General features: G+C 51.5%; 6 protein-coding genes across 6 annotated transcripts; 2 read left to right on the forward strand and 4 right to left on the reverse strand.

Annotated features, from left to right (window-relative positions):
* Window positions 1-2283: 2283 nt before the first annotated feature.
* Window positions 2284-2887, reverse strand: aspf34 (cell wall protein PhiA; the record flags this gene model as incomplete). Its single annotated transcript, XM_025722286.1, has 2 exons — window positions 2284-2537; window positions 2596-2887. 2 exons carry the CDS (start codon window positions 2885-2887, stop codon window positions 2284-2286), a joined length of 546 nt encoding a protein of 181 aa, XP_025571277.1.
* A 1749-nt stretch (window positions 2888-4636) lies between these two features.
* BO80DRAFT_458543 (D-alanine--D-alanine ligase family protein) lies at window positions 4637-5892 on the reverse strand (the record flags this gene model as incomplete). The annotated part of the gene is made up of 4 exons (XM_025722287.1): window positions 4637-4777; window positions 4829-5038; window positions 5087-5388; window positions 5478-5892. 4 exons carry the CDS (start codon window positions 5890-5892, stop codon window positions 4637-4639), a joined length of 1068 nt encoding a protein of 355 aa, XP_025571278.1.
* A 4028-nt stretch (window positions 5893-9920) lies between these two features.
* BO80DRAFT_211947 (beta-glucosidase) lies at window positions 9921-12843 on the forward strand. Its single transcript, XM_025714313.1, has 3 exons — window positions 9921-10028; window positions 10101-10240; window positions 10291-12843. The coding sequence occupies exons 2-3, from the start codon at window positions 10105-10107 to the stop codon at window positions 12573-12575; spliced, it is 2421 nt and encodes an 806-aa protein (XP_025571279.1). The 5' UTR covers window positions 9921-10028; window positions 10101-10104; the 3' UTR covers window positions 12576-12843.
* On the reverse strand, window positions 12844-14614 carry BO80DRAFT_211948 (Rieske [2Fe-2S] domain protein). Its single transcript, XM_025714314.1, has one exon. It carries the CDS (start codon window positions 14521-14523, stop codon window positions 13111-13113), a length of 1413 nt encoding a protein of 470 aa, XP_025571280.1. The 5' UTR covers window positions 14524-14614; the 3' UTR covers window positions 12844-13110.
* A 202-nt stretch (window positions 14615-14816) lies between these two features.
* BO80DRAFT_505068 (ketoacyl-synt-domain-containing protein) lies at window positions 14817-20165 on the reverse strand (the record flags this gene model as incomplete). Its single annotated transcript, XM_025724458.1, has 5 exons — window positions 14817-15356; window positions 15403-15482; window positions 15530-15892; window positions 15947-16932; window positions 17029-20165. The coding sequence occupies 5 exons, from the start codon at window positions 20163-20165 to the stop codon at window positions 14898-14900; spliced, it is 5025 nt and encodes a 1674-aa protein (XP_025571281.1). The 3' UTR covers window positions 14817-14897.
* Window positions 20166-24316: 4151 nt separating this feature from the next.
* On the forward strand, window positions 24317-26163 carry BO80DRAFT_438155 (Zn(II)2Cys6 transcription factor domain-containing protein; the record flags this gene model as incomplete). The annotated part of the gene is made up of 3 exons (XM_025721027.1): window positions 24317-24629; window positions 24689-24946; window positions 25052-26163. 3 exons carry the CDS (start codon window positions 24317-24319, stop codon window positions 26161-26163), a joined length of 1683 nt encoding a protein of 560 aa, XP_025571282.1.
* Between the last annotated feature and the right edge of the window lie 192 nt (window positions 26164-26355).

Here is a 26355-nt window from a genome sequence, read left to right on the forward strand (position 1 = left end):
CCGGTGATGGTCAGTCAGTGCCATCCCAAGATTTCACCCAGATGGCAAGATTAAATAGTCATACCTCTAGCCAATATTCAACCTGCAATCAAGCCATAACCTCAGCTGGGTAATGGTTAGTCTTAATTAACAGATGTATGACTAGAGAAGGACAAACAATAATGTAGTCATGGCAACCGTGGAGCGATAGTTCTAGCTACTGGGTGAATATAATATATATATGAAAGAGTGGACGAAGGACGAATGCCACTCGGTAGAGAGGCTCGACATTGCCTACCCAGAGGCCGGTTGCCTTGGGGAAGCAGAAACGATGAGTCAACTGCTGCTGTGATCTACGAGAAGCATCAACAAAGCGTGAGATGGAGGCTGCTTATATGCCCATTTCCGGCGTTATGTGATTCCGAGCTGGGATGGAATGGGCAGCGAATCTCATGGAAGTGGAAACTAGCCTGTATCATTGCTCTGAGCTCGAGGAAAAGCCCGCTTCTACAGGTTCTAGAAATTTCCAGTAATTAATTCGAGGAATACAATGGATTACCGGCTACAGTCTACAACTAGGCAACATCAGGCTTGGAGGTGTAGATGGGCTCGGGAAACAACTAGGGATGTGGCGAAGCAAATGATCAGACTAGGACGACTAAACCAGATAACCCAATCCGAGAAAAAAGGACTGGTTGTCTCACAATATTCCAATAGGTTGTGGGATTATTCCACAGTTATGCCTGAAATTTTGGGGTGAATCTTACCCCAGCGGTAGTGCTTCTCTTCTCATCTCCTCCATCCATACTAGTCATCCTTGACCCCACCACCAGGGTAGTTCTCACAGCAACGTCAGCATCTCCTTCTTTTGCGTCATCCAATTCAGGTAGGGATCAGACCCCTGCTTGCTACGCCCATGGATGACGCATGAGGACTGGTTCCTGGGACGGCCCGTCTGGTACGGTCCGTCAGGATCAATTGAATCACATCTTGCAGATCCCTCTTAGGTTGTGCTTCTTCACAAAGCACCATTTGTGTAACCAACTGCATCCGTCAGCATGCTCACTCGTTTCTGTGATAGGTTCTCCTGACCTTATGCACGATGTCCTTAGGTCTGTCGACAGCCACACCGAACACTGCTTTGCGCCCACAGGTAATGTGGCTCGTATAAACGTCATATGTCGAACTTCTTCGTTTCATATCACCATTGCCAGACTGCACAGCTATACCGCACACGAGGTTCAAGACACAAGATGTTGTTTTGGCTCCTTCAATCTCTTTAGAGATGTCTGAATGACTTGCACGGCCTTCTATCGTCAGTGCTCGATGACTACCCCCAGACCCTTATGAGAGTCCGCATAGTCGCAGACTTCTCAGATTGCCGAACATGAAAATCTCCCCTAAGTTGGCTGCTTCCATTTCCACTTGAAAGACTGGTGCAACCCTAGCAAGTGGATATTGACCGATATATGCAGATCCGCACAGTCACAAATCATTCGCATGACGAGCCCTTGGCTCCTGTCATCCGGTCGTTTCCGTTCCCACGAATATTTCGATTACGCGCCAAAACCCTCTCCTATCCGAGATGCTTATCGACGCCGTTCTCATACATACCCCGGGCCATGAGTTGGAGATTGTAGCAGACATACTAGGCGTCGCCAACTTGGATGGTTATGGGTCACTGAAGGAAGCACTGTTTGTGGACATAGTCTTCAGAAGGATACCTTCTGAAGACTGGTGCTCATGACCTATGCTTGTTGTCCATAGAACAAGGGATCTAGTATAGTTGTCATGGCTCGAGATGACCTCGTCATGAGCTGCTGAACAGACAAGACCTCCAACCTCTGGATGATGGGGACCTTTATAGACTTCAGGGAGGACAGTCACTTGGCTCAGCACTAGGCATCTTTCATATTGATGAGGGCCAAGGTCTTCGCGAAAGGAGCTCCAGCAGGTGAATGACCGGTGATCCATTCATTTCTCCGTTCAGCACGTCACTAGACACTGTCGATGCCTCTAATCTCCTGCCAAATGTATGTTATGTGTCTGCATTCATCGAATTACACATGGATCTAGACCCCTCGACAATCTTACGCTAGTCCAGATTCGACCCCGTGTGACCTGCTTCTACGAAGAATCGCTAAATGCCGAGCAAATTATATATTCAGTGGTTGGATTTCCAGATTAAATATTAACAAAATTCGAAGCAGAAGCAGCTCAGTCCGCGTCTCCGCATTAATTCCGCCCAATCAAGAGTCAGGATCTCAGGAGACCTCCGCCAGCAGCAGATTCCCTGTTTTCGATCTACTGAGTGTAGACGCAACCGTTGGGGTTGGAGGTCTTCTCAACCCGGGCAGCAATACCGACACAGTTCTTGTTTCCACCAGGGTTGTCAACACCGGCATTAGCCCAAATACTCCAAGCGCCATCAATGCTGTTGGGGCAGGCAATCAGGTCCTTTCCATCATACTGCAGGTGGTTGTTGCTGTCAATAGCCCAGCCGCCACGGGCTCCGGAGGCAGGCTGAGCACCGGTGGTGTACTGGATCACGCCTTGGCCTGTGATTATACGTTAGAGGACTATGCAACAAGAAAATCGATGATTGGGGAGACATACCCATGCCAGAGGCATCAACGAAGAACTCCTGAGGAGTCGCAGACGCGTCATACAGGTAGAGAGAACCGTCGTTGATGTAGAAGGTGGCGAAGTTCTCGTTGGGGCGGTCACAGCTGGCATTCTGGCTCGGGAGGCCAGCAAAAAGGCTGCTCTTCGCAGCGCTGAATCCAGAGTTCTGCACACCAGTGCCGGAGGCGATGGCGATGACACCGAAGGTCTCGCTGGAGGAGGCGTCAGTGGCCGGGAGAGCGGCGACGGTGGCGGCAGTGAAGAGGAGGTGCTTGAGCTGCATTTTGATGATGATTCAAAAGGGCTTGAGAGAGAGTTCTTTCAAGGTTGTGTATGTGAATAAGGAAGATGAGAATTGTGATGATGGGGACTATACTGACGACAAACAGCACCCTTTTATACCTTCGCTCGACCTCGACCAGAACCAAATTTAGCAACTCCGACTTTACGATGGCAATGTTTATCCCATGTCTCAACGCAAGGGGTACCACTTCGCCCAACACAGTAGGTATGTTGTCATTCCTCGAGAGGGGGCGGGTTAGTCCGGTGGGCTCCCTACCGGACTATGATTAGACTCAAAATCAGGGTCCTTTGCGATGGCAAAAAGCGACCTAAATTTAACTCGGCGGGGCCGGAACACTCTGTGATTGGCTAAGCCTCGGTCCATGTGGGTGTCCCTGGCGAGACATCGGAGAAATGGCCTCTGCCAATGCAGTAATTGCAGGCTCATCGGTTATGACGAGGAACATCGGCCGGCTGAGATGGGACCCACATTACAGACATGTCTCATTCTGGGAAGGACGGACGGGCCGAAGTGACACCATGGGCTTGTCATTAATTGAGGGGTGTCTGACGGAGATGTGAGATGACTGTGTGGGGTGTTATGGTGAGGGTAAGACATTGCTGCATCTTGTGAACAGATACTTTCTGGCTGCAGATTCTAGCAGTTGGAGGGGATGGAACTCAGAAGATAGATGCGGTGCGGTTCCGCAAATCCACCAGGAATTGGTAAAGCCCCGGCACAACGGCGCGTGGGAACCTTATTCTGCTGATGATATCTAGATTGAGTGTGAGGCTGTGGCTATGGAGCGATGGGTGGCGCTCACATTCCGATAGTCTTCCCGTGGTGCCCGCGAATGTCCCGTTGAAGGAATTGTGGGACGATTCCCCACTGCTTCCCCGTTCCTATGAGATCGGCACAGCAATAGTGCAAGTATATTGCTCCATGTTTCGGTTTACGCGGAAGCTACTGGCAATAGCAGGCCGCTATTCCATAGCGGCGATCATCGTAAAGGGGGTCGAACGAGGATAGAGAATTTATCCTACATCTCGTGTCTCCCGCCTATCCCATCGATGAGGACGTGTATCGATAGAGGTAGTTTGCCATATCTCACCTATTTACATCCTGGTTACCATTGTGAGAGAGACCCTTTATGGCCGTCCTCACAAACTGATTGAGAATCGGATAGATTACCTCGACACAGCTGGCTTGTCTTGGCGAAAAGGTGGGGTCCAGACTTTTGCATGGTTGCCTTGAGAGGTATCAGTTAGTCATAGATATTGAATCCATGCCAATGACGTTCAAAAAAACATGCCTACTTCTCGCGCCTGTGGGGACCTTGTCCAGTTGGCAGATCTTGCGACCAAAAGAACGGTGTCCTCAGATACGGCGGATATGAATGACAGTTGAAAGCTGAGGGAAGGGGGTAAATGCCGAACAAGATGGGCCCATCAAAATCTTGAGACACAGATGTTATTGGAGGTTTCGTTGGGCGTCGAGGATGGCGGACGGGGAACCGAAGAGAGGCGAGAAGCCGAGGCCCAACTTGGCTGCGACTGACTTGTCTTCCACAACCACCCACCTGTTGCCTACACCTTGGGGAATCTTTCTCAACACAAATGGCTTTTCTACCGAGGATCATCTTTTACAAATAAAGTAAGGACTGTATAACTCCGTCTGCTGACCTGTCATTGATGCCAGCGGTTCTTTTACATAGGCCCCGATACGACCTCCAAAGATACGCAGAGCATTCTAAACAGAAACTCCATCCCTCCGTCTCTTCAAAGCACTATTCAGCATGTGCCCGATAAGTTCCTCAAATGAAACATCGTTATGTTCGGCAATCACGGGCAGCTGCGACCAGTGAGGAAGAAGTCCAGCGAGAGGGTTGATCTGAAATCCGTAAGCCAACGTCGAACCTCCTGGAAGAGTTGATGTACTTACTTCCATAACGTGAGCGACCGGGGTTCCAGAGGAGTCGTCCATTCGAATATCAACCCGTCCTCCATCCCGACAACGCAAACCATTCCATGCCCGCAGAGCCGTTTTGCAAGCAAGATCAGCTTCCGGATCATCCCGACTGACCTTGACCTCATCGGCTTCTCCAGCCCAATCGCCGGTCGATTTGGACTTTTCTGTCGTGAACTCTACTGCCTCGCCATTTTGATTTCATTTCTTGCTGCACCATATAATCTCGTCGACGCCGACAACCCATGCGTCCTTTCCGGTCCCTAGAATACCCACTGTGAATTCCCGCCCAGGGAGGTAGGTTTCCACGAGCACACCAAGTGATGAGGGGCTGGAAGCACGGAGAGAATTGATCACGCGGCATAGGTCGCCAGTGCCCTTGATCTTGTTGCTTGCCACAATCCCTTTCGACGAGCCTTCAGCAAGAGGTTTTGCGAATAATGGATACTGACTGAGCAGCGTCTCAGAGTGTCGGGACCTGCAAATCATGGACTGGATCTCATCCAATGACAGTTGGGACTTTGTCGTTGGTGTCACTGAAATGGATCACTGCAAATGGTGCAGTAGGAACGTCGAAGTGCTCGAGGACCATCTGGAACCTGTCAGCCATCGTGGACATCTCAACAAAAAAGGTCCAGAGACACTGCAGGTGTGAGGTGCTGAAAACGGAATCTACTCACTTTTGTCCTCCCTTTGCCCAAGCACAATGCCATGGTGGCTGCATCTGAGAATGTGAATGGGATTTGGTAGGCCTCCAACAATGCCGGCACCTGACCCTCTCTGGCTGATCCATGTAGCCCCTCGGTGGTGTTAAATGCTATGTCCCACGTATCGCCCTCACCAGATGCGAGCCTCTTAATGAGGGAGTGGATGTCGGGGATCAGGATGACTTCATGGCCCAGCTTTTCAAGAACCGCAGCGATATGTTCGGCTGCTTCTCCGACTTCAAGCCTGGCACAATCTGCATCAGAGTAGCCAAGCTCTTTATAAGCCGAGCGAAGCTCGTAAATGAGAGCAATCTTGAGGTGTTTTATCGTCATGATCGCCGGTACAGTGCAAGAACTAGATGGGGGAACAGGCAGCAGTTTATATCCTCTTTTCATGCACCGACTGCAGCAAGACTATCTTCGACTATCCTGCAGGTGTCATGTATGATCTTGATTAAAAAAGTAATTTCGCAAATTTGCGGTGTAACTTGCAATCACAATCTCACCACAGCCATGAAGACCGACACAATGAGGTCACCCACACCAATAAATTTTGTCCGGACATTATTTCCACATCGGTGATGACAATCAGCATTAGCCCCAAGTACGTGGCGTGTCGTGAGTATAGCATACGATACGGAGTACTTCTCCTTAGCTATGCCTGACCGGTGGGCCTGGCCAGCTGGCAAATTAGATGAAGCTAGTGATCACCCAGATCCCGTCCAGATCCCGCTCGGGGTGGCGAGAGCGCAGATCCGCTTTTGATGTTATATCAGTGCGTGTTGCTGCCGACTACAGCTACATAGTTGCAATTTGTACATGTCAACTTCCCTGATTCTCATGGCTGTCGTGAATGGAAGGGAAGCTGACTTGCCGTGGAGTATCTACTGGAGTCTGCAGTGTTGCTGACTTGAAACTGCCACCAGCCAAAGCTTAGCAACAGTTGAAATGATAATATCTCATCGCACATGGCAACAACAATCAGGTGAGAGATCCGGATTATCTCGCATATAAGGTGGACACTAATACGGTAGCTAGCTTCGCATGTAGAGTTTTCATCCCGGAAGCGGCCGGATGAAGTGAGAATCAGTGGCCGACATAAATTCAGAAGAGGGGTCAAGCATCATCAGTCTCAGAGGATGTCAGAAAGGGCTTGTTGGAAGTTCCCATGTCCCGGCTAATTGTTTCCATCCCGAGCATCGGTTAAATGCATGAATATAAGTCTGCAGACGCACCCCGCACTTGACGCAAACTCAATTGCCCGGCGTCTTTCGGCAGACAGTCGTGACAATGTTCCTTCAATTTCTTTTGTATGCTGCAGTAGGCAGTGTGGTATCCAGTGCAAATCTTAAGCCACGTTTGGACAATGGTCTTGCTTTGACACCACAGATGGGGTAAGCTAGACACGTCTTTTAATACGGGGAACTAACACAATAAACCAGATGGAATACTTACAACCACTACTCATGTTCTCCGAATGAAACCATTGTCCACTCTAATGCACAGGCATTAGTAGATCTAGGATTATCTGCACTTGGATATCGGTACGTCACGACAGACTGTGGCTGGACAGTCGCGGACCGACTGCCGGACGGATCCTTGACATGGAATGATGATTTATTCCCCCAGGGCTTCCCAGCTCTGGGTGAATATCTTCATGACCTGGGTCTTCTTTTTGGCGTGTATCAGGACTCCGGTATTCTGCTCTGCGGAAGTCCACCGAATGAAACGGGCAGCCTGTGTATGTTATCTGGGACCAACAGTGATCCAGGTTACTAATCTGGCGTATAGACCACGAAGCACAGGATGCAAGCACATTTGCATCATGGAAAGTTGACTCCCTGAAATGTAATTTTTCACCTTTTGACAGTTTGTTCAGTCACTGATTACCTTCTAGACGACAACTGCTATTCTGACGCCGCAACGAATTACCCCAACGTCAACTATGCGCCCAGTACCTCTCCGGAGCCCAGGTTCGCCAACATGTCTCATGCTCTGTTGCAACAAAACCGAACCATCCTCTTCCAGATCTGTGAATGGGGCATTAGTTTCCCCGCTGGCTGGGCACCTTCTATTGGACACTCTTGGCGCATTGGGAACGACATCATTCCCGACTGGCGAACCATTTTCCGGATTATAAACCAGGCAGCCCCACAAACGGACTTTGCTGGCCCAGGGCAGTGGCCTGACCTTGATATGCTGGAAGTGGGTAACAATGTGTTCTCCCTGTCGGAGGAGGAGACACATTTCTCTCTCTGGGCGATTCTCAAGAGTCCATTGGTCATCGGCGCTGCCCTGAAAGACGAACTCACCGCTATCAACGATGCCTCGCTCGGAGTCCTCAAACAGTCTGATGTCATTGCATACAATCAAGATTCACTGGGAAAGAGTGCGAGTTTGCGCCGACGCTGGACCGAGGACGGTTACGAAGTCTGGAGCGGACCGCTATCAGACGATCGGACAGTAGCCGCTGTCATCAATTGGCGTGATGAGAGCAGGGATCTGACTTTGGATCTGCCAGATATTGGGCTCCAGTATGCAGGCACTGTGAAAAACATTTGGGGCGGAAGTACTGCGCAGGATGTGCGCACCTCATACTCAGCGACAGTAGCCGGCCATGGCACAATGCTGCTAGAGCTGCAGGATACTACTGAAGCTGGGGTGTATTCAACAGCAATCTACGGGACATTATCCGGGTAAGCTTACTCTTGCCCCAACAAGAACGCATCTGACATGGCTAGGCAAACAACAACATTCGGACAAATCTATGCCGTCACGACCAGTGCCCAGTATACCCTTACCATCTACTTCTCTGCTGCGAGCTCATCAACAGCCAACGTCACTATTGGATCAGGCGCAAGCAACAGTACGATAGCCACCCAAGTTCCAGCATCCTCCACGTCAATCTCAGCGAATATCCCTCTCACCGCCAGCTCCTCCAACACAATCGCCATTGACACCTCACTATCAATTGATGCTATCCACATCACGCCTCCGAACGGGACTTACTACCCCTGCACGAACTTTACCCTCGCCGGATCCAGCACCCTTACCACCTGCGGGACAGGTTATTGCCAGCCAGTTGGCTCGAATATCGGCTACATCAGCCCCAGTGGGACAGCCCAGGTGACCGTTTCCGTGACCACGGGCGGGAGTAAGTATCTGGAGATTGACTACATTAACAACGATATCGCATTCGATTCCTCGTGGGGCTGGGGGTCCAACTCTCGGAACCTGACGGTGACGGTGAATAGCGAGGACCCAGTCAGGATTGAGGTGCCGTTAAGCGGAAGGCATAGTGAGTTGTTTGGGCCGGGATTGGGATGGTGGGACACGGCGACCTTGGGATTGCTAACGACTGGCTGGAAGGAGGGTGCGAACGAGGTGGTGATTGGTAATGTAGGAGGGGATGAGGGATTTCAATCCTATGGAGCAGACTTTGTGGGCGTGCGAGTGTTGGATTAGTGGGGCTGTCAGAGCGCACCATGATGTATTAACGCCGAATTTGGTCCAGCTTCATGGAAGCCCATGGCTAAGATTACCAATGAGTATCTTCCCTTCGCTACAGTCTCTGTATCATCAATGCGGACAGCAAAATCTAAGCCTATGTGATGGCGGTTCCCATCTGCTTTTCACCATACGTACGATTATGCTGAAGCAATGATTCTGACCTTGAGTATTTCAACCCCGGGTTCAGTCCGGAGTAACGGCAAGAATGTCGGATTTCCCGACTGGATCGGATTTCTCTTCAACCATCACCTGATCTTTGCACGGGGCGGGGAACCTCCGAGCGGGACCGAGGAACCATCTTCATCATCGTCTCAGCGAATAACTGGCACGGTCGGCATCTATCACCCTCAGTGGAAAATATCTGGTCCGGTCCTTCACATTCTCTGGTCATCTGGAGCATGGCCTGCTTTCAGCCCCACAGGGGTTCGTATTCCCGGAGCATGGCATGGCATCGGCCTGGGGATAGTGAGGAGCCCCTAAGCCCCATATGTCATTCAAACCATGGCAGAGACGGCTCAACCACAGCTAGCTTCATTGGCGCGCCTCCAAGACCAGCCAGATAACACCATCTGCCGAAATTCTGCCGAGGAGTGACTCTGGGGTCGTCACGCTGCTCGTCAGCATTGCCGTTCCGGGCTGCAGAACGTGGAGTCTCGCTTATCCCGAGTGTGGAGTCCCCGCATTTCCAACTTCCTGGAGCCGGGCAGGGACCCGAAATCGGCCACGCGACTTCGACCATGCGAGATATTCTACGAGGCCCACGTTAATATCGAGATTTCATTGGATGTCCGCCCGAGACTGACCCGAAACCCTATCCCGCTCTTTCCTGTTATTGTCCATGCGGCCGTCAATATGCCACACTTTGCCGAGAGTTTTCAGTCTTGGCCGGATATACGGGAGAAATGGAGTCATAGTGGGCGTTGAAGAGGATGGTTGAGAGTTGGGCTGCGATTTCGTGGGTATATAAGTGGCTGGATTTCCACCTCAGATGCTTCTCGGGGCACATCCGCTGAATCTTCTTCAACTGGTAGAAAGATGAAGTTGTCTCTTGTCCTTTCGGCTGCAGCGCTGCAGTTGGCAGATGCCGCTGTGGTGCAAAAGCGAACACTTGATGTTGCTGAGCTGGAGCATTACTGGTCCTACGGGCGCTCGGAGCCTGTTTATCCCACTCGTAAGTTGACCGTCCTTGTGGTGCTGACACTAGCTAATTCGAATGATCAGCGGAGACAAAGGGCTTGGGCGACTGGGAAGAGGCATTTGCTAAAGCCAAGTCTCTCATATCCCAGATGACCGACGAGGAGAAGAACGACATCACCTACGGATATACGTCTACAACAAATGGCTGCTCGGGAATGGCGGGTGGTGTTCCGCGTCTGGGATATCCCGGAATGTGTCTCCAGGATGCAGCAAGTGGCGTGCGAGGAACCGACATGGTCAATGGCTATGCCTCGGGTCTACACATAGGAGCTTCATGGAACCGTGATCTCGCTTATGAAAACGCTCACTACATGGGAGCGGAGTTCAAGCGCAAGGGAGCCAATGTTGCTCTCGGTCCTGTCGTGGGACCATTAGGCCGTATAGCCCGAGGCGGTCGCAACTGGGAAGGATACAGCAACGATCCCTACCTCTCCGGTTCCCTGGTTCAGAATACGATCCGTGGTCTGCAAGAGTCCGTCATTGCCTGCGTCAAACACTTCATCGGAAATGAGCAGGAAACAAGGCGGAACACGCCAGCTTTGCTGGAGGGAAGCTATAACCAGTCAGTCTCCTCCAACATCGATGATAAGACCATCCATGAGCTCTACATGTGGCCTTTCCAAGACGCAGTCAAGGCTGGTGCGGGTGCCGTCATGTGCAGCTATAACCGCATCAACAACAGCTACGGCTGTCAAAACAGCAAGACTATGAATGGACTGCTCAAGGGGGAGCTGGGCTTCCAAGGGTTCGTTGTATCCGACTGGAATGCCCAACACACTGGTATTGCCAGCGCTGCAGCTGGTCTCGATATGGTCATGCCCGACTCAACCTACTGGGAGAACGGCAACCTCTCTCTAGCTGTCCGTAATGGATCCTTGTCCTCCACGCGTCTCGATGACATGGCTACTCGCATCGTCGCCGCCTGGTACAAGTACGCTGAGCTGGAGAACCCCGGACACGGCTTGCCCGTCAGCCTGCTCACCCCTCATGAACCGGTTGATGCTCGTGACCCTGCCTCCAAAGCCACCATCCTCCAGGGGGCAGTCGAAGGCCACGTCCTCGTCAAAAACACAAACAATGCCCTGCCTTTGAATCAGCCCAAATTCCTATCCCTCTTCGGATACGACGCCATCGCTGCGACCCAAAATACCATGGACGATCTCTCATGGGGTCTATGGTCCATGGGGCTCGACAACACCCTGACCTACCCCAATGGCACTGCCGTTGATCCGTCCCACCTCAAGTACCTGTTCCTTTCCAGCGCAAACCCTTCTGAAACTGGTCCTGGGGTATCTCTAAACGGTACCATGATCACCGGAGGAGGCTCTGGCGCCAGCACTCCCTCCTACATCGACGCCCCCTTCGATGCCTTCCAACGCCAAGCCTACGACGACAACACCTTCCTCGCCTGGGACTTTGCCTCCCAAAACCCGATCGTGAACCCAGCCAGCGAAGCGTGTCTCGTCTTCATCAACGAAGCCGCAGCAGAAGGCTGGGACCGCCCATACGTGGCAGACCCCTACTCCGACACCCTGGTCGAGAACGTCGCCTCCCAATGCAACAACACCATGGTGATCATCCACAACGCCGGCATCCGTCTCGTCGATCGCTGGATCGACCACTCCAACATCACCGCCGTCATCTACGCCCATCTCCCGGGTCAAGACAGCGGTCGTGCCCTGGTGGAGGTCATGTACGGCAAACAGTCCCCCTCCGGCCGTCTTCCCTACACCGTCGCCAAGAACGAATCCGACTATGGTGCCCTCCTCAACCCGGTCGTCCCCACCGGAACTCAAGACCTGTACTACCCGCAAGACAACTTCACCGAGGGCGTCTACATCGACTACAAGGCCTTTGAGCAGAAGAACATCACCCCCCGCTACGCATTCGGCTATGGCCTCACGTACTCCACCTTCTCGTACTCTGATCTTGAAGTCTCCGTCCACACGGGCGTGGACACGAGCTATCTGCCCCCCAACTCGACCATCGCAGAAGGCGGTCTCCCCTCCCTTTGGGATGTGGTGGCTACCGTTACCTGTTCGGTGTCGAATACTGGTTCCGTGGCTGCGGCGGAGGTCGCTCAACTCTACGTTGGTATCCCGGGTGGTCCGGCGAAGGTCCTGAGAGGATTCGAGAAGCAGCTCATTCAGCCGGGAGATCACGCGGAAGTCACGTTTGAGCTCACTAGACGCGATCTCAGTACTTGGGACGTGACGAAGCAGAGCTGGGGATTGCAGGCCGGAGCATATTCGGTTTATGTGGGGAAGAGCGTGCTTGATATTCAGTTGACAGGGACGTTGACGATTTGATGTATGTGTTGTACGAATAGATGTAGATATTTCTGAAATGATTCGCTTTTTATTGTTCGTCTATATATGGCGTATCTGGGTATTGTTCATTTTGTACAAGTGTCTGTGAGACATCTGATGTGATGCAACTCGAGGGACAGATCTGGACTTGTGTCGGTTGAGCCCACATGTGCAGGTCTATGCCTTTGCTTCGGTAGGTGCAGACAAGCGATGGCCTCGTTGAATCTGTCGTGAGGACGACTCGACCCGGTAGACCTTGGGCTCACCTCAGGTGTCTATTTTGACCAGAAGTACTGGGGGAGTACTCGGGAGGCGTACCTGAGACGCCCGCTCTCGATGCCACAGTTTCCCCGGGGACAACTACCGACAGGTAAATGTCCACTCTGATCCTGATGCTCATGCTACCGGCAGTTATGGACCCTAGGGTCAGTCGGTGAGACTTGTCCAGTGGATACGCACGCGCTTTCTGCAGGGTATCACCACCCAGATCATAACTTTCGAAGCGCTGTCAAACAAAGCAACTGCTCGTCAATGATCAGGCAGCCTGCACCACATCATACCCCGACAAATTCTCATAATACCTCTGATCCAAACCGGCCTGCAATCTGGCCTCCGTATTAAACGGCGCCCTCAACGGCCCCCGGAAATACTTCTGCACATTGCCCCGAAACACCTGCACGGGATCCGTCTCCTCCTGGCCACAAATCCACGTCAACCAGCGATGACCCGTCGTGACATGCGTAATCTCATCATTATGAATAATCTCCAACGTATCCACACTCTCCTGATCGCCCGCCTTGCGGAACTTATCAATCGTCACCGGGTTCACATCCAACCCGCGCGCCTCATGCACCAACGCAATGATACTAATCCGCGCTCGCAGATCATGCGCCGTCACCGTCGCCGAGTCCCATAGGCCATGATGTACCGGCAGTGCTCCGAAATATGACCCCAGCTCCTCGAGCCGTGTCCGCAGGAGTGAGAAATGCTTCGCTTCGTCGTTCGCAACTTTCAACCAGTCGTGGAAAAATGCCCGTGGTAGCCCGCGTGCGTCGGCCCCGTTCGTCTGGAACGTCGCGAACCGCACGCAGATATCCACCGCGAGATCGATCGCCCATTGCTCGATGTTCGCGAGCGCATGTAGCATGTTAATCCGACTCTTCTGCGTCCCGCCTCGTCCGGGCTTCGGGACTGCCGTCCGGTTCACATCCTTGACGCCATCCCGCGGCGGTAGATCCGGTAATGCCACTCCTGTCCGGCTCCCAATTACCATCGGGGACTCCGTGCCTTCCCGTTCCGTGAACAACTTGAATAAATGCGCCGTCAACTCAATCTTATGTTCCGGGTTGGAGGTGTTCAGAATATGCGCACACCATTCACACACCGTCGCATCATCACCCAGATACCGTAACTCCTCCACCTCACCACGACTCCCACTCCCACTCCCATTCCCATGCGCACTCCCAACCGCCCCCTTCTTCAACTTCATAACCTCACTCACCGCCTCCAGCCTCACCACCTCCACCTTATCCCCCGAAGGATACTCCAAAACCACCACCCCATCCACCCCCCGCACATCCACCGGAAACGTACACGCCTGAATGCCCACACTCGACTCCCCCGTCTCCACATTAAAATCATACGCATGCCACGGACACGACACAATATACGCCGAGTCTTCAATATCGATGGTCGAATCTTGCATGGGCCCCCCCGCGTGCGGACATTCGGCCTCCATGGCGTAGTAGGACCAGCCGTTGGACTCGTTGCGGGGTGCACATGCTGATTCTGATGCTGATGTTGATGCTGAGGGGGATCTGGGATTGGGGTTGGGTTTCGGGTCGATGGTGGGGAGACGGAAGAGGACGAGGCGTTTTTTGTTCGAGAGGTGGATGACGTAGCGGGTTTGGGTGAGTGTGGAGAGGGGGGCGAGGCGGATACGCGCCATGTTGGTTGGGTTGTGAGGTCGTGGCTTGGCCGGCGAGAGAGCGAGGAATTGAGGGCGATTTGTGTAGTCTGTACTGTACCGTGAGGGGGCTGGACTGGGGAGAAGATTGATTCTTGGGAGGGGTGGCCATTTTTGAGGTCACGTGTGATAGTGGGTGGGTTGGGGAGTGGGGTGGCGCTAGGCTGGGTTGGGTAGGGTGCCTGGCAATTCCCCGGGCATCTTTCTTTTATCTTTGCTGCGAGTCAACATAGGATGAAGGGACATCTTATAGACTATCTGATCATTCCAAAACAGCACATTCAAATTAGTACAGCAGCATGACATGATACAAACAATAACCCGAGATACCCCGCCACCGCCATGATCATCACCAACTAATCCTCCTCATCAGATAATCCCATCTGCTCAAACAAAAACCTATACCCAGGCGCCACCCCCCTCTCCCACTCCTCATCTCCAGGCATCAACGACAAATCATGAATATGTCTCGCGCCCGGAATTGGCAGAAACCCGCTCTTCACCCCCTGCTCTTGAAGGGCATTGGCAAATTCCACTGCCGAATGAAACGGTACAATCTCATCTTCCTCGCCAATGATCAGGAAGGTCGGGGTCCGGTAGTAGCCTGCGCGAACCTGCGCTAGTGGACTGATTGCCGCGGCGCGTTTCGCGTCCGGTCGCTTGATTTGCTCGCCGTCCGTGGGGATGCCGTCGAGGAGAAGTCCCATGCCATTTTCTTCTTTGACAAGGGCGAGGACGAGCTCCGATAGAGGATCGCCGGGCTGAATCCAGCCTAGGTTGGAGGTGTCAGAAGTATTGAAGGAGTGACTGGTTATCTGGATTTAGTTAGTAGGTTCTGCTGTATGTGATGGATGGTCTTACTGGTTGTGTGGGGAGCGCTTGGCGGATCTCGCTCATGGACATTGTTCGGGAAGGGTATTGTTTGCCCATTTCAGCCTGAGCTAAGAAGTGTTAGTGCTGGAGCCAGCAACTGATTCGATGGGCTTACCGGACGGATCGTAGTTGGTTGGGCAGTAGAAGCTGAGGATGGCTAGTGGGGGCGCCAGGCCTGCTGCGCGCGTTGTCCACGCCGTCGTCATGGCAAGATGGCCACCGGTTGACCATCCGATGATCACGATCTTCGTAGGATCTACTTCGACCTTCCCTTTGAGGACATGCGGGAGATCTTGCTGCACCCATGCATAAGCATCTCGCACATCCGTCATGGGACCGTCGATGATGTTGACCAGCGGACAAAGTCGATAGTCGATACTTATTGGAAGAATGCCCTTGGCGAGCAGGAATGAGGTCTGCGCAGGTCGCACTGCCTTCCTAGATAATGTCATATGGCCACCGCCGTGGATCATCAGGGCTATATGAGAGGAGCAATCAGTCATGGGCTCTCTCTGCTATGTTTGGGTTATACCTATTGGCATGACTCGCGGTGGAGCTTCCAGTGGGATGAACACATCAGCGGGGATCTCGACACCTTCAACCTTCTTGTATATTAACGTCTCGATTCTGTGGCGTGAGCTCGGACGATGATTCCGCTTCTTGATCTGACTGTTCGTTCCTCTATCAAAGAGTGGTACATAGTCGGGCATGGATGCGAGGTTAGACATGTGGCCGTTGCCCTCGTCGTTCGGAACTTTCCTCTCCGTAGGAAGATTGAGCTGCTTCTTCAAGTCCTTGATGCCATATGCGATTAGGTCGTCTGAATTGACGATTATTCCGAACTTGGCTTTGAGCTCATCGGCCAGTTCAATTGTCGCCAATGAATCCAGACCCATACTACCAAAGCTCTCCTTGTCGTCCATTTCATGCACGGGGACACTGGTGTATGTGGAGACGAGAGTTTTCACTCCCTTCAGACTGTCTATGTAACTGTTGACTCTCGGTGCGGGCGATGTCGCTCCATCGCTAATATCGTTATTCAAAGGCTGCTTAACCCCAGGAGCTAAGGTTGTGGCTTGTGAAGAAGGACCTCCCAGTATCCGTTCTAATCTTGCTGCTTGTGTCTTAACGAAGCGGATTCCCGAGCCTAGAACAAGCATCTCGCCCGACTCTGAAAATACAAAAATGGCACCAGTGGTATATTTCGGATCCGTTGCAGAGAACATGGCGTAGACTGTCCATGTCTGGGGAGATCGGAAGTCGCATGGCAGGATCACCATCTTGTTTATCGCTGCGGCAACATACACTTCTCCGTCTGAGTTGGATCCTGTGCTGCTATTTATCAGCAGGCCTAGTACCTGGATGAAAGTGTCCAAAGTTCGGGCATCAACTATGGCTGCAGCAGTGCTTTCCTGGTGTGCAAACGTTACAGTTGGAACGTTGATTTGCGCCACGGCCTGGTTTTCTGCAAGGGTAATACTGGTAATTCCTCGAAGAAGCTCTCCATATACGACTACCCTTGAAAACAATGAATAGGCTCTGTAGGTCAACAATTTCTCTGTTTTCGGATTATTGTGCAACGTCGTTATCTGTTGCGACACCAGATGAGCATACAATTTAAAATCTGGATCTGCGGCAGGTGACACATCGATGTCGCCTTTTGTGTAGGTTGCATTTGTGGAGTGAACCGTGAAGCTCCATCTGCTGTCTTTGACACGACAGTCAAGACGCAGGTGCACATCAACACCTTCCTCACACCCGAGACCGCGATAGAAGTTGATGTTTTGGAAAATGAGCGTCTTGCCGCTGAGCTCGGAACCTAGCAGCAATATAGCCATAGTTACGCATTCCATGTACATGGATGCTGGGCAAAGTGGTCGTTGGCGGACTGCATGGCCCTTGACAATGCGCGTGTACCGTTCGGTCTTGGTGTGGATGCAAAAGTTGTGAGATCCACTGTTGCTATCCGGGCAGCTGCAGTAGCTCACCAGGCTGACAGCTTGTCTTGGGTCGAGTGAGGACGGATCCATGGCTGAAAGAAGTTTATTTCTCTCCTCGATGGTACGGTCAACAAACTCGAGCCAATATTGCGGACGATCAAACTGATACGGAGGCAGCCAGATCTGCCTGATGTCCAATTCCCGTGGAGTGAGAAATGCCCAATAAGAATTGGCAACTCCCTCACGCCAGAGATTTGCTGCTGCCATTTCTATAGGCGCGGCGGACTGAAACATATGGGCTTCCGGGTGCGCAACAGCCCGTCTCGCCATAGACGCAACAGGGCTCTGCCAGCCAGCTTCTAGCCAGACACAACTGCCCAGCCTTTCCTCCAGGCGTCGAACGGCATTCACAAAGTACACCGGCTTTCGAGAGTGGTGAGCTAGATACTTGGGTCCTAATGCCGTTATAGACGTGGCTCCCTGCTCTGTACATATCTCCAGTAGAATGCTAGGCTGTCGGAACTCAATCGTTCGGGTAAATTCAACAAGATCACCGAGCAGAGGCTCTGTGAATCGCGAGTGGAACCCATGGCTCACATTCAGACGTTGCGCTCGGATGCCATAATTTTGGGTATCGTTCTGTAAAATCATCTCAGTCGCGGCTATAGATGACTCATTGCCCACAACTACATGACTCTTCATGCTATTGTAGCAAGCTATCTCGAGGGTCTCGGAATCTGGCGAGCTGGTGGCGGTTGCAACGCAATTGATGATGTTTCTAACGGTGCCTTGGTCGGCATGAATAGCCAGCATAGTCCCACGATCAGGGCCCCATTTGCTGCTCATAAGATGTGCCCTGTACGAGACTAATTTGAGCGCATCTGCCAGCGACAGGGCTCCCGAGACCGCAAGCGCAGTAAGTTCGCCCAGGCTGTGGCCAATAACTGCATCCACCTTCAATCCACCGTCAAGCCAGCATCTCGCGGAGGCATATTGCACCGCAAATGTACCACATTGTAGGATAACAACATCGTCTATGGGCTCGGACTTGTAGAGATGTGGTCGGATGTCGGGTTGTCCCAAGTTTATCAAGATCTGGCTGCAGGCATCGATATACGCCATGAAGCGGGGGCTCGTCTCACGCAGCTGGGGATGTAAGCCAATGTTGAGCTTGGTTTGCCCCGAGAATGCAAGCACTACCCGCTTCGGTTGCTTGGAGATCTCGAAGGGTTGGATGTCAGCACGCAGCTGTTGGACTAAGCTGGGTAAGTCAGCGGCAGTGGTAGTCCACCGGAATTGATGATGTTTGCGTCGCTCACTCAGCGTAAAAGCAATGTCGCCGACACTCATGCCCGAAGGGGACTTGAGAATATATGATAACAGCTCACAGACATATCTCTTCAGACTCTCTTTTGAGGCTGCAGACAAGAGCACAGGGTATGGCACACCGGATAGGCTAGATCCCCTCGGAACGTTTGTCTCCCCCATCCACTCAGAACATATTAAGGTAGAATTGCTCCCTGAGGCACCATAGCTGTTGACACATGAATTGCGACTTTCTGAAGTCCACGGAAGGAGCTTCTTTGAGATAATTATCTGATCCGGTTCAAGAGAGGCAATTTTAGGATTCAGCGTGCTGTAGCCCGCCAACGGCGGGATGCTCCGGTGAGAAAACATCATGATGACTTTCAGTAAACTGGCCACACCTGCAGCTGTCTCACAGTGGCCTATATTGGCTTTGACTGACCCCAAATGCAATGGTTCCGCTCGATGCGGCCCGCCAAACACTGCCCGTATGCTCTCAATCTCAATGGGGTCGCCTACGCGCGTGCCTGTACCATGCGCTTCAATGTAAGATACTTGCTCGGGCAAGATGCCTGCTTTAGAAATGGCATGGCGGTATAATTTCTGCTGGGCCTTGGAATCCGGTACAGTAATGGAAGGCGCGTGGAGCCCTCCCTGATTCGTAGCCGACGCCCGAATCACAGCCAAAATATGATCTCCGCTGCTGATAGCTTGGTCTAGAGGCTTCAAGACGACTAGGCCTACTCCGTCCGCACGACAGTAGCCATCTGCCGATTCATCAAATGGCTTACATTGCCCTGTAGGGCTGAGAAAGCCGGCTTTGGCCAGGTCCAGGTAGTTGTGAATTCCGGTAATGAGGTTAACGCCTCCTGCCAGTGCCATAGAGCAGTCACCAGCCTGAATGGCGCGACAGGCATGGTGAATGGCCACGAGAGATGCTGAGCACGCTGTGTCAATGACTTCTGACGGTCCCGTCCAACCGAAATAATGGCTAATCTTTCCGGACAAGAAGGCGCGGATCGTGCCTGGGGCGGTAAATGCCGATGGGTTGTAGGCACATGTGTTTTCCAGGTATTCTGTGTAGGTCGATCCGATAAAGCACCCTACTGTGTCCCCATCTTCTCGTCGGTGCTTGCGTAGATATCCACTAGAATCCATGGCTTCGAACGCGGTGGCTAATAGAAGCCGCTGCTGAGGATCCATGTATTTTGCTTCTCGTGGGCTGATGCCGAAGAAGGCATTATCGAAGGCAGCGACATCGGCGACAAAATTGCCGTAGAATCTCCGTCCTTTCATCCATTCCTGATCCTGTTGGCCACGAAATGTCTCTTCAATGATGCACCGGTCCCTAGGGATCTCTTGGACTTTACTCCTGCCTTGAGAAATAACATCCCACAGATCCTCCAGAGTATCCGCTCCTGGAAGGCGGCAGGCAGCTCCCACTATGGCAATAGCATCGGATGGAAACGAGTCGCGCGTGTGTATCGATGGTATAAGGATGGCCATTTTCGCAAGAAGAAAACCAAGGAAGGGAAATGAATGGTGGTATAATTGATGTAAGGGGCAAGGTAGGACTGACTACCACCGGTGGAACTAAAAGAGGAATGGAGGTCAGTGCCAAACAATGGAAGCTGGCTAAGTTCTCACAAGATCCCCTGGGTGGAGGGACAATTCCTCGGGATGTCGCTGGTATAATTAATAGCAGTACATCGTTCTTGCCAGCTGCTTTAGCACCCCTGCCGCATGCATCTAAGCGTCTCGGCCTTGGGCTCATTCTGGGCAGGTCGATAGCCCTGTTTTCTGCACGTATCATTTTTCCTCCCCCATTGGTTTCGAAAGTCAAAGCCCAGGTCTGAGACTAAGACTGGGGTAATTCTCACCGAGCTGAAGTCGGATATTTTCACCCGTCTGCGGCAAGATCGCCGAAGTGTGCCATCACCACTAGATGAATTCTCCGACTAGGTCCCGGTGTAGAAGATCCTTTCTGGCAAATAAATGTAGCTATCGCCTGTACCTTCTTCCTTACAATTGGCAGTGGTCCTATCTCCCTGCCTGGTAGGACTCACTGCTCAGCATACCGGTCTACGCCTTGCAGGCGCTTGAACACCATGCATAGCTGAATTGGCGATATGGGATGTTCCAACTGCTAACCCTCATCCATCGTCCGTGTCAGCACCTCCCCTGCACAAAGACGACCAGTTCAGAGTCGCGTCCAAGATTGACTTATCTCAAAAGCCTATAGAAAAGTAAGCTACTGGAAACAGGAATCTGGTCAGATAGCTAGTCTGCGTAGGGCCGCGGAGGTAATCTTGTGTCAAGCCCATCGGATCTCGTGTCGTATTCCTGCTTATTCGTGCGCAATAAACCACTGTCACCCCTGATGAATCATTGGGCAGGTATGCTGCAGAAAAGTCTCCAAATCTTTGGGTGACTTTGCTGTACAACTTACTGGATAGCCAGGGATTAAGTGCCATGTTTCGTGGCAAGTTGAAAGAATGCCCAGAAGGCCTTCCATAGCTTTCCACCAGTCCACATTCTTTATCTCATGTGTACCGCAACGATGCTCGTGGCCAAATGAGAGCATATCAAGCCTATCAGATACCATCGCAAATTGCCAGCTTGGCTCAGAAGTAGCCCTGCGTTCCTGGCACGACTAATATCGTAATCATGGATGCATGCTTCACAACTAGTAACCAATCATTTCACATGGTGGCAATGACTGGAATCGCCTTCGCGATCACGATCTGCACACCAATCATTCCCTGCTACTGAATGATTATTAACCTATGAGTGTATCGGCTTGCAGTTGATAGAAGTTTGGTGACTTGTGTGTCCAACAATCCGAACACGAAGTCTACCAAGACCAGGCAACCATGACATAGCTGGTCCCGTCCTGTCTTTCATTGGCGGGAGAAGGTACATAGTCTCAACTGGCAGTCAATATGTTGATGGAGCTTGTTATAGTGCATTCGTATCCTTGCGGAGATAACTGGTGTCCATCGTTAAGACTAACATCTCAAGGGACTCGCTCGCGCGTTACACGCAGGAAGCAAGTGCAATACCCAGGGGCTTTCCGTAATCCAAACTTAATAGCAAAGAATCAGGGTTTATGCTATCAATGCTCCGAACAGCTATCGTCCGTTGTGATCTGCATGGATCATGCGAGTGGTGGGTCTAGGCGAGCATCTTAGGCTTTGGTCAATCTCCTTCCATTATGAGGAGATCGTAGGAACGGATCCTGTTTAATCGACCTATGCTGTCAGTCCTGGAATAATGTGCACCGCCTCAATCACTGTAATCTCGAAGAGGGTAAGCAATCTACATGATCCCTGCAGCCCAGGGCCTCTATCATGGCCTATGTGGGACGCTGAAACAGCCACTAGACTCGATAGTGGGGCCACGCATCTTGGTATGCCAGTCATTCTAACGACACAGCTTGTTCAAGTGGGAATTGAGAACATGCTAGGCCCAACAATAACCCTGTGTTGTGGTAGGCCGTTACTTACCCACCTTGTACATGAGATAAGTAGACCGGTTGGGCCGTTCCTGAATACCGTTGGGAGACATTAAGTGTCTAGACCGATTAGCTCAGAGTAGACCAGACGTCTCATCAGTACGTGCAATTTTGGAACCGTTGATTTCACTATGGGACGCCGTGAGGACATCGTGGACCTGTCCGATCCTGTATGAATTATGTTTCTCGTGCACAGCCGCAATGTACTGTCAGGGACAATTTGAAACAGGACCGCAGGGCCAAGGAGTTGCAACTCGAAATTTGCAGCATAGCCGGGGACCTGTACGTGGATTCCAAGTCCTATTTCTGGGACGATCATGCCACTCGTTGTTCTGTGTACTACCGATAATAATGCACGAAGACCTTGATCCATATTTGTGGTACAGGTATATCGCCAATATTTGCAATATATGAGTTCTTCCTCGAAGTGAGCAGTTTCATAAAGGAGGTCCTGTGAGATAAAGTTCAGTAGTCTGAGCAAGTCTTGTCCTTCCCAAGCCATTAATGACCCGAGTGTTCGGGTCCGTCGTGCGCCAATAACCACAAAGCCTTGTAGACCTTTGGATTTAACGCAAGAGATAACCAATAAGTAAAGTCCAACATTCGTTTTTTGAGCCAACATCGGTATGCACGACATAAGGGCTAAGAGCAGAAAAGTAAGACTTGATGGCAAACATCTGACTACGTCGTCCAGGCGATACGAGCAAGAAGGATAATGTGTCAAAAAAAAGATAGAATTCAATAGTCGATAATTTCCCGGTCGCTGTTAGAGAACGATCCTGCGCCATTAGTCGTATCTGCAATGAAGCCGTTGGATTTTAAATCAAACACCATACTTGATCGAATTGGATGCAAACAACTCGAGCACACTTATCGCATCCGGTAAGGCTAACTCTGCGATTACCACCCAGGTTGAAACCTGGTACAGCAGACCACATTCTCTCCTTGGGCACTCGAGCCTGCGTTGATTTTACGTGTTGCGGATCGCAAGCCATTCGCGGTGGCTCGCATGCCGCGTGTGCAAAGGCTGGGGTACTTTCAATGCACAATCTAAGTCCCAGATTTATGAGAGTCTGACTGAGTTCGGTAGTGGCTGCGGGATGAGAGTGTTTATGGGTCAGTCTTGGCCATCAAGGGGGTTCAGGTACTGATTGAGAGAAAGTTCAGAAACCAGCCAACTTTGGGGAAACTCATCAATTAAAATTAGATTCACGGGGGAATTTGGAGCCATTTCATGGGTCTTAGAATCTTGCTCTAGACTTCCGAAATCGATCAGTTGCAAGGGGAACCCTGAGAGGAACAGGCTCGATCATGGCGTTAATGTGTCAATAATCTCCGATTCTTTCAACTGACAGTCAGCGAACGACTAACGGGGTGGGTCAGCAACACAGCAACGGCAAACCCTGGTCATTTTAGTGGCTGTTTTATCAGCTCGATGTCTGCTAACTCAGCCCCAACTCTCGTCAGGGAAGATCCTTGGGCAGTGGCGGTGACAGCGGCAGACCAGGCGGATTAAAGTACGGCCACTAGCCCCTGGGAAGTACTAGCACCCCGCCTAAGGGCCGAGACTGCCCCTGTTTCTCCCCGCACCAATCGTCATTGAGTAACTGTCGCATACGATCTAGTAGAGGTACAGCCTCAGCCCCCAAGGTAGTAACATATGCCTGTGACATTGGACCAGGTATCTTACCGGCTATAACAAAATTCTGAGCACTCTTCAAATGGTGTCATATCCACAGATCGCTGATATAAACGTACGTACCATCTTAGCTCACCCGTTATTTGAGAGCAGATAAACAAAGTTCTTGCTTGCCGGTGTAAATAATTAATGGGCAGGGCCTGACCTGTAGCCAGGAGCTGCTGGTCGTCCGGCAAGGGACCTCAGTCATATCACTTCAGGGGCATAAAAATGAGTCGGTGACACTTCCATCCCAATAACTTGGGTTGATATTACTGTGCGGGCATCTTTTTTGATGAGGAATTGTACCTGTGGCATCCTCGTAACAGGCGTCAGGGGCTGTGTATACTTACAGACACGTGCTGACCCATGTTGATTGTCACCCAACTGCAAACCATCCTTCATCTTTGCCCAGCCTTTCAACATCTGCGTTCTTCCATCTTACTTGGTGCTTAGCCACGACTCATGGCTGGAGGCAAGTCTGGCCCCTCCTCGGGCTCGGAAAAGTCTCTACGTTATGCCTGCGACCGATGTCATGGACAAAAGCTGCGTTGCCTTCGCTCTCAGGGCGCTGATAAGAGTTGCCACAACGTACCATGCCTTCGCTGCCAGAAAGCTCAGGTACCATGTACCAGCAGCGTAGCTCACAAGGTCGGCCGTCCACCAAACTCACGCAATAGAAAGCCCAGGCTGTTGCCAAATGGCATGCATACACCATATGCAGAACATCTCAGGATTTCCGGGAGCACAGAGGATGACATTGAAGAACCAGAAAAGGGTGAGCGGTTCGGTTTCAGTGCTTCCATATTTTAGGTGAACAACATCTTATGACATTAGGCCGTTACAAAGCCGACAAGCCCCAGGGCCACGATTTGAGCGAATCCGGTTGGATAATAGACCCCGATCAATTCTCAACTGTGCCGCAGTCGACGGAGCCGGTCCGAGCCTCTTTCCCTACTACATCCAACACTGAGGTACCTATGGATACTACCATACCTGCCACACGATCGATTCCTTCGATATACGGTGAAGAGTCAGATGGGAACGCTGAGATCTTGGATTTAGGCCAGAATATGGCGGCACGGTCAGCTGAGGGTACATAACATCTTTCATCTCTCCTTCCATTCCCTTTGAGCATCCACGGTTCCATGTTTTGGACTGCATGCAGAACGGTCATAGTAATACGTACACATCTTTCAGGGAGCGGCCCTCGTTATGATTGCCCAATTCTTGAATCTCAGAACGAACCTTCGCCTGGGTTCAACGAGATAGAGGCTCCGCACTATCCCCAATCGTACGGCGATATGTACAAGGATGAATCGATGCCTCACTATGCCGTTTCGTCGAGCTCGTCCCACGGTCAAGGCTCGATGGTATCACAGACACCTCGAAATATGACTACATGTCATGTCCTCACCGGTGGAAAGTTACAGGACACATTCCACAAGTGGGGTGAGCTTTCGACTCAGGCTGGCGCCAGCATACCTTCATATGCAGGACTCCCCCCCAACAAGTTCATCACTTGTCTTCCGAGACTCGCAAATCTCAACATGAACCTTCTTCGGTTATCGGGAAAAGCTAGAATAGCAACTGCCCAATCCCTCAATCCTGCAGCTGGTCGGGAGAATGAGGTGATTGTTGAGATGGTCCAATTCTCAAGGGAGCTAATTGATCTCATGGCATATATCACGCCATGTCCTCGCTCGAGCCATCTCCCTCTGGCAAGCCAGCCTAGCTCAAATATTTTCTGCAGCATGTATAGTTCCGGTACCAAATCTGAAGGCGCCTCTCACAGCCTGGACTCAAACACCCACTTTCAACACGATGAATTGTCACACACTGCTTCCGGTGAATCTACCGAGACTGATGCCAAGCGAGAGTCGATGCCAGCAAGTACACTAATCTTCCTCGTGATGGGGTGTTACACGCAAATTGTGTACGTTTTCGAAACTATCATCAACTGTCTATATCAGGATCCAACGGTATCTGCCAGTCAAAGCCGCAGCGGATCCTCGCTGGAGACTTGCCTTCACATTCACACGATTACATACCTGCTCGATCACCTGCACAAGGCGCTGTATGCATATCCACCGCACATTCCTCTACATGATGAGGTGGACAATGTTTCGTATGCTTGTCAAGACAATCTACGGGCGCAGGGTCCAGGCTGTACGACACCCATGTTTGGCAAGAGTACTGCCGGTGTCCTTCTGGGCCAGGCATCCTGGGAAATTGGAGAGCGTGAGCAAAGCCTTGTGAGCAAGATACAATCATTGAGCCAGGTTGTGAATTTCAGCCGACACTACAGCTAAGGCAGTGGCTAAAGCCCTCTGATCCTCCGATGAGATCTATTGCCTACACTCCGTGCCCTATTGGTCAGACAGAACGATGGCGCGAAAGCTTCTCACTTGGAGATGGACGTATAAAGTCACTGCAACAGTGAAGCATTGCTCCGACATGTCTCATGGCAAATTGTACTTCTCTCACACACCCAAAGAAAATCT

The sequence above is a fragment of the Aspergillus ibericus genome (genome assembly GCF_003184845.1).
Source record: "Aspergillus ibericus CBS 121593 unplaced genomic scaffold BO80scaffold_50, whole genome shotgun sequence".
Classification (NCBI taxonomy): Eukaryota; Fungi; Ascomycota; class Eurotiomycetes; order Eurotiales; family Aspergillaceae; genus Aspergillus; species Aspergillus ibericus.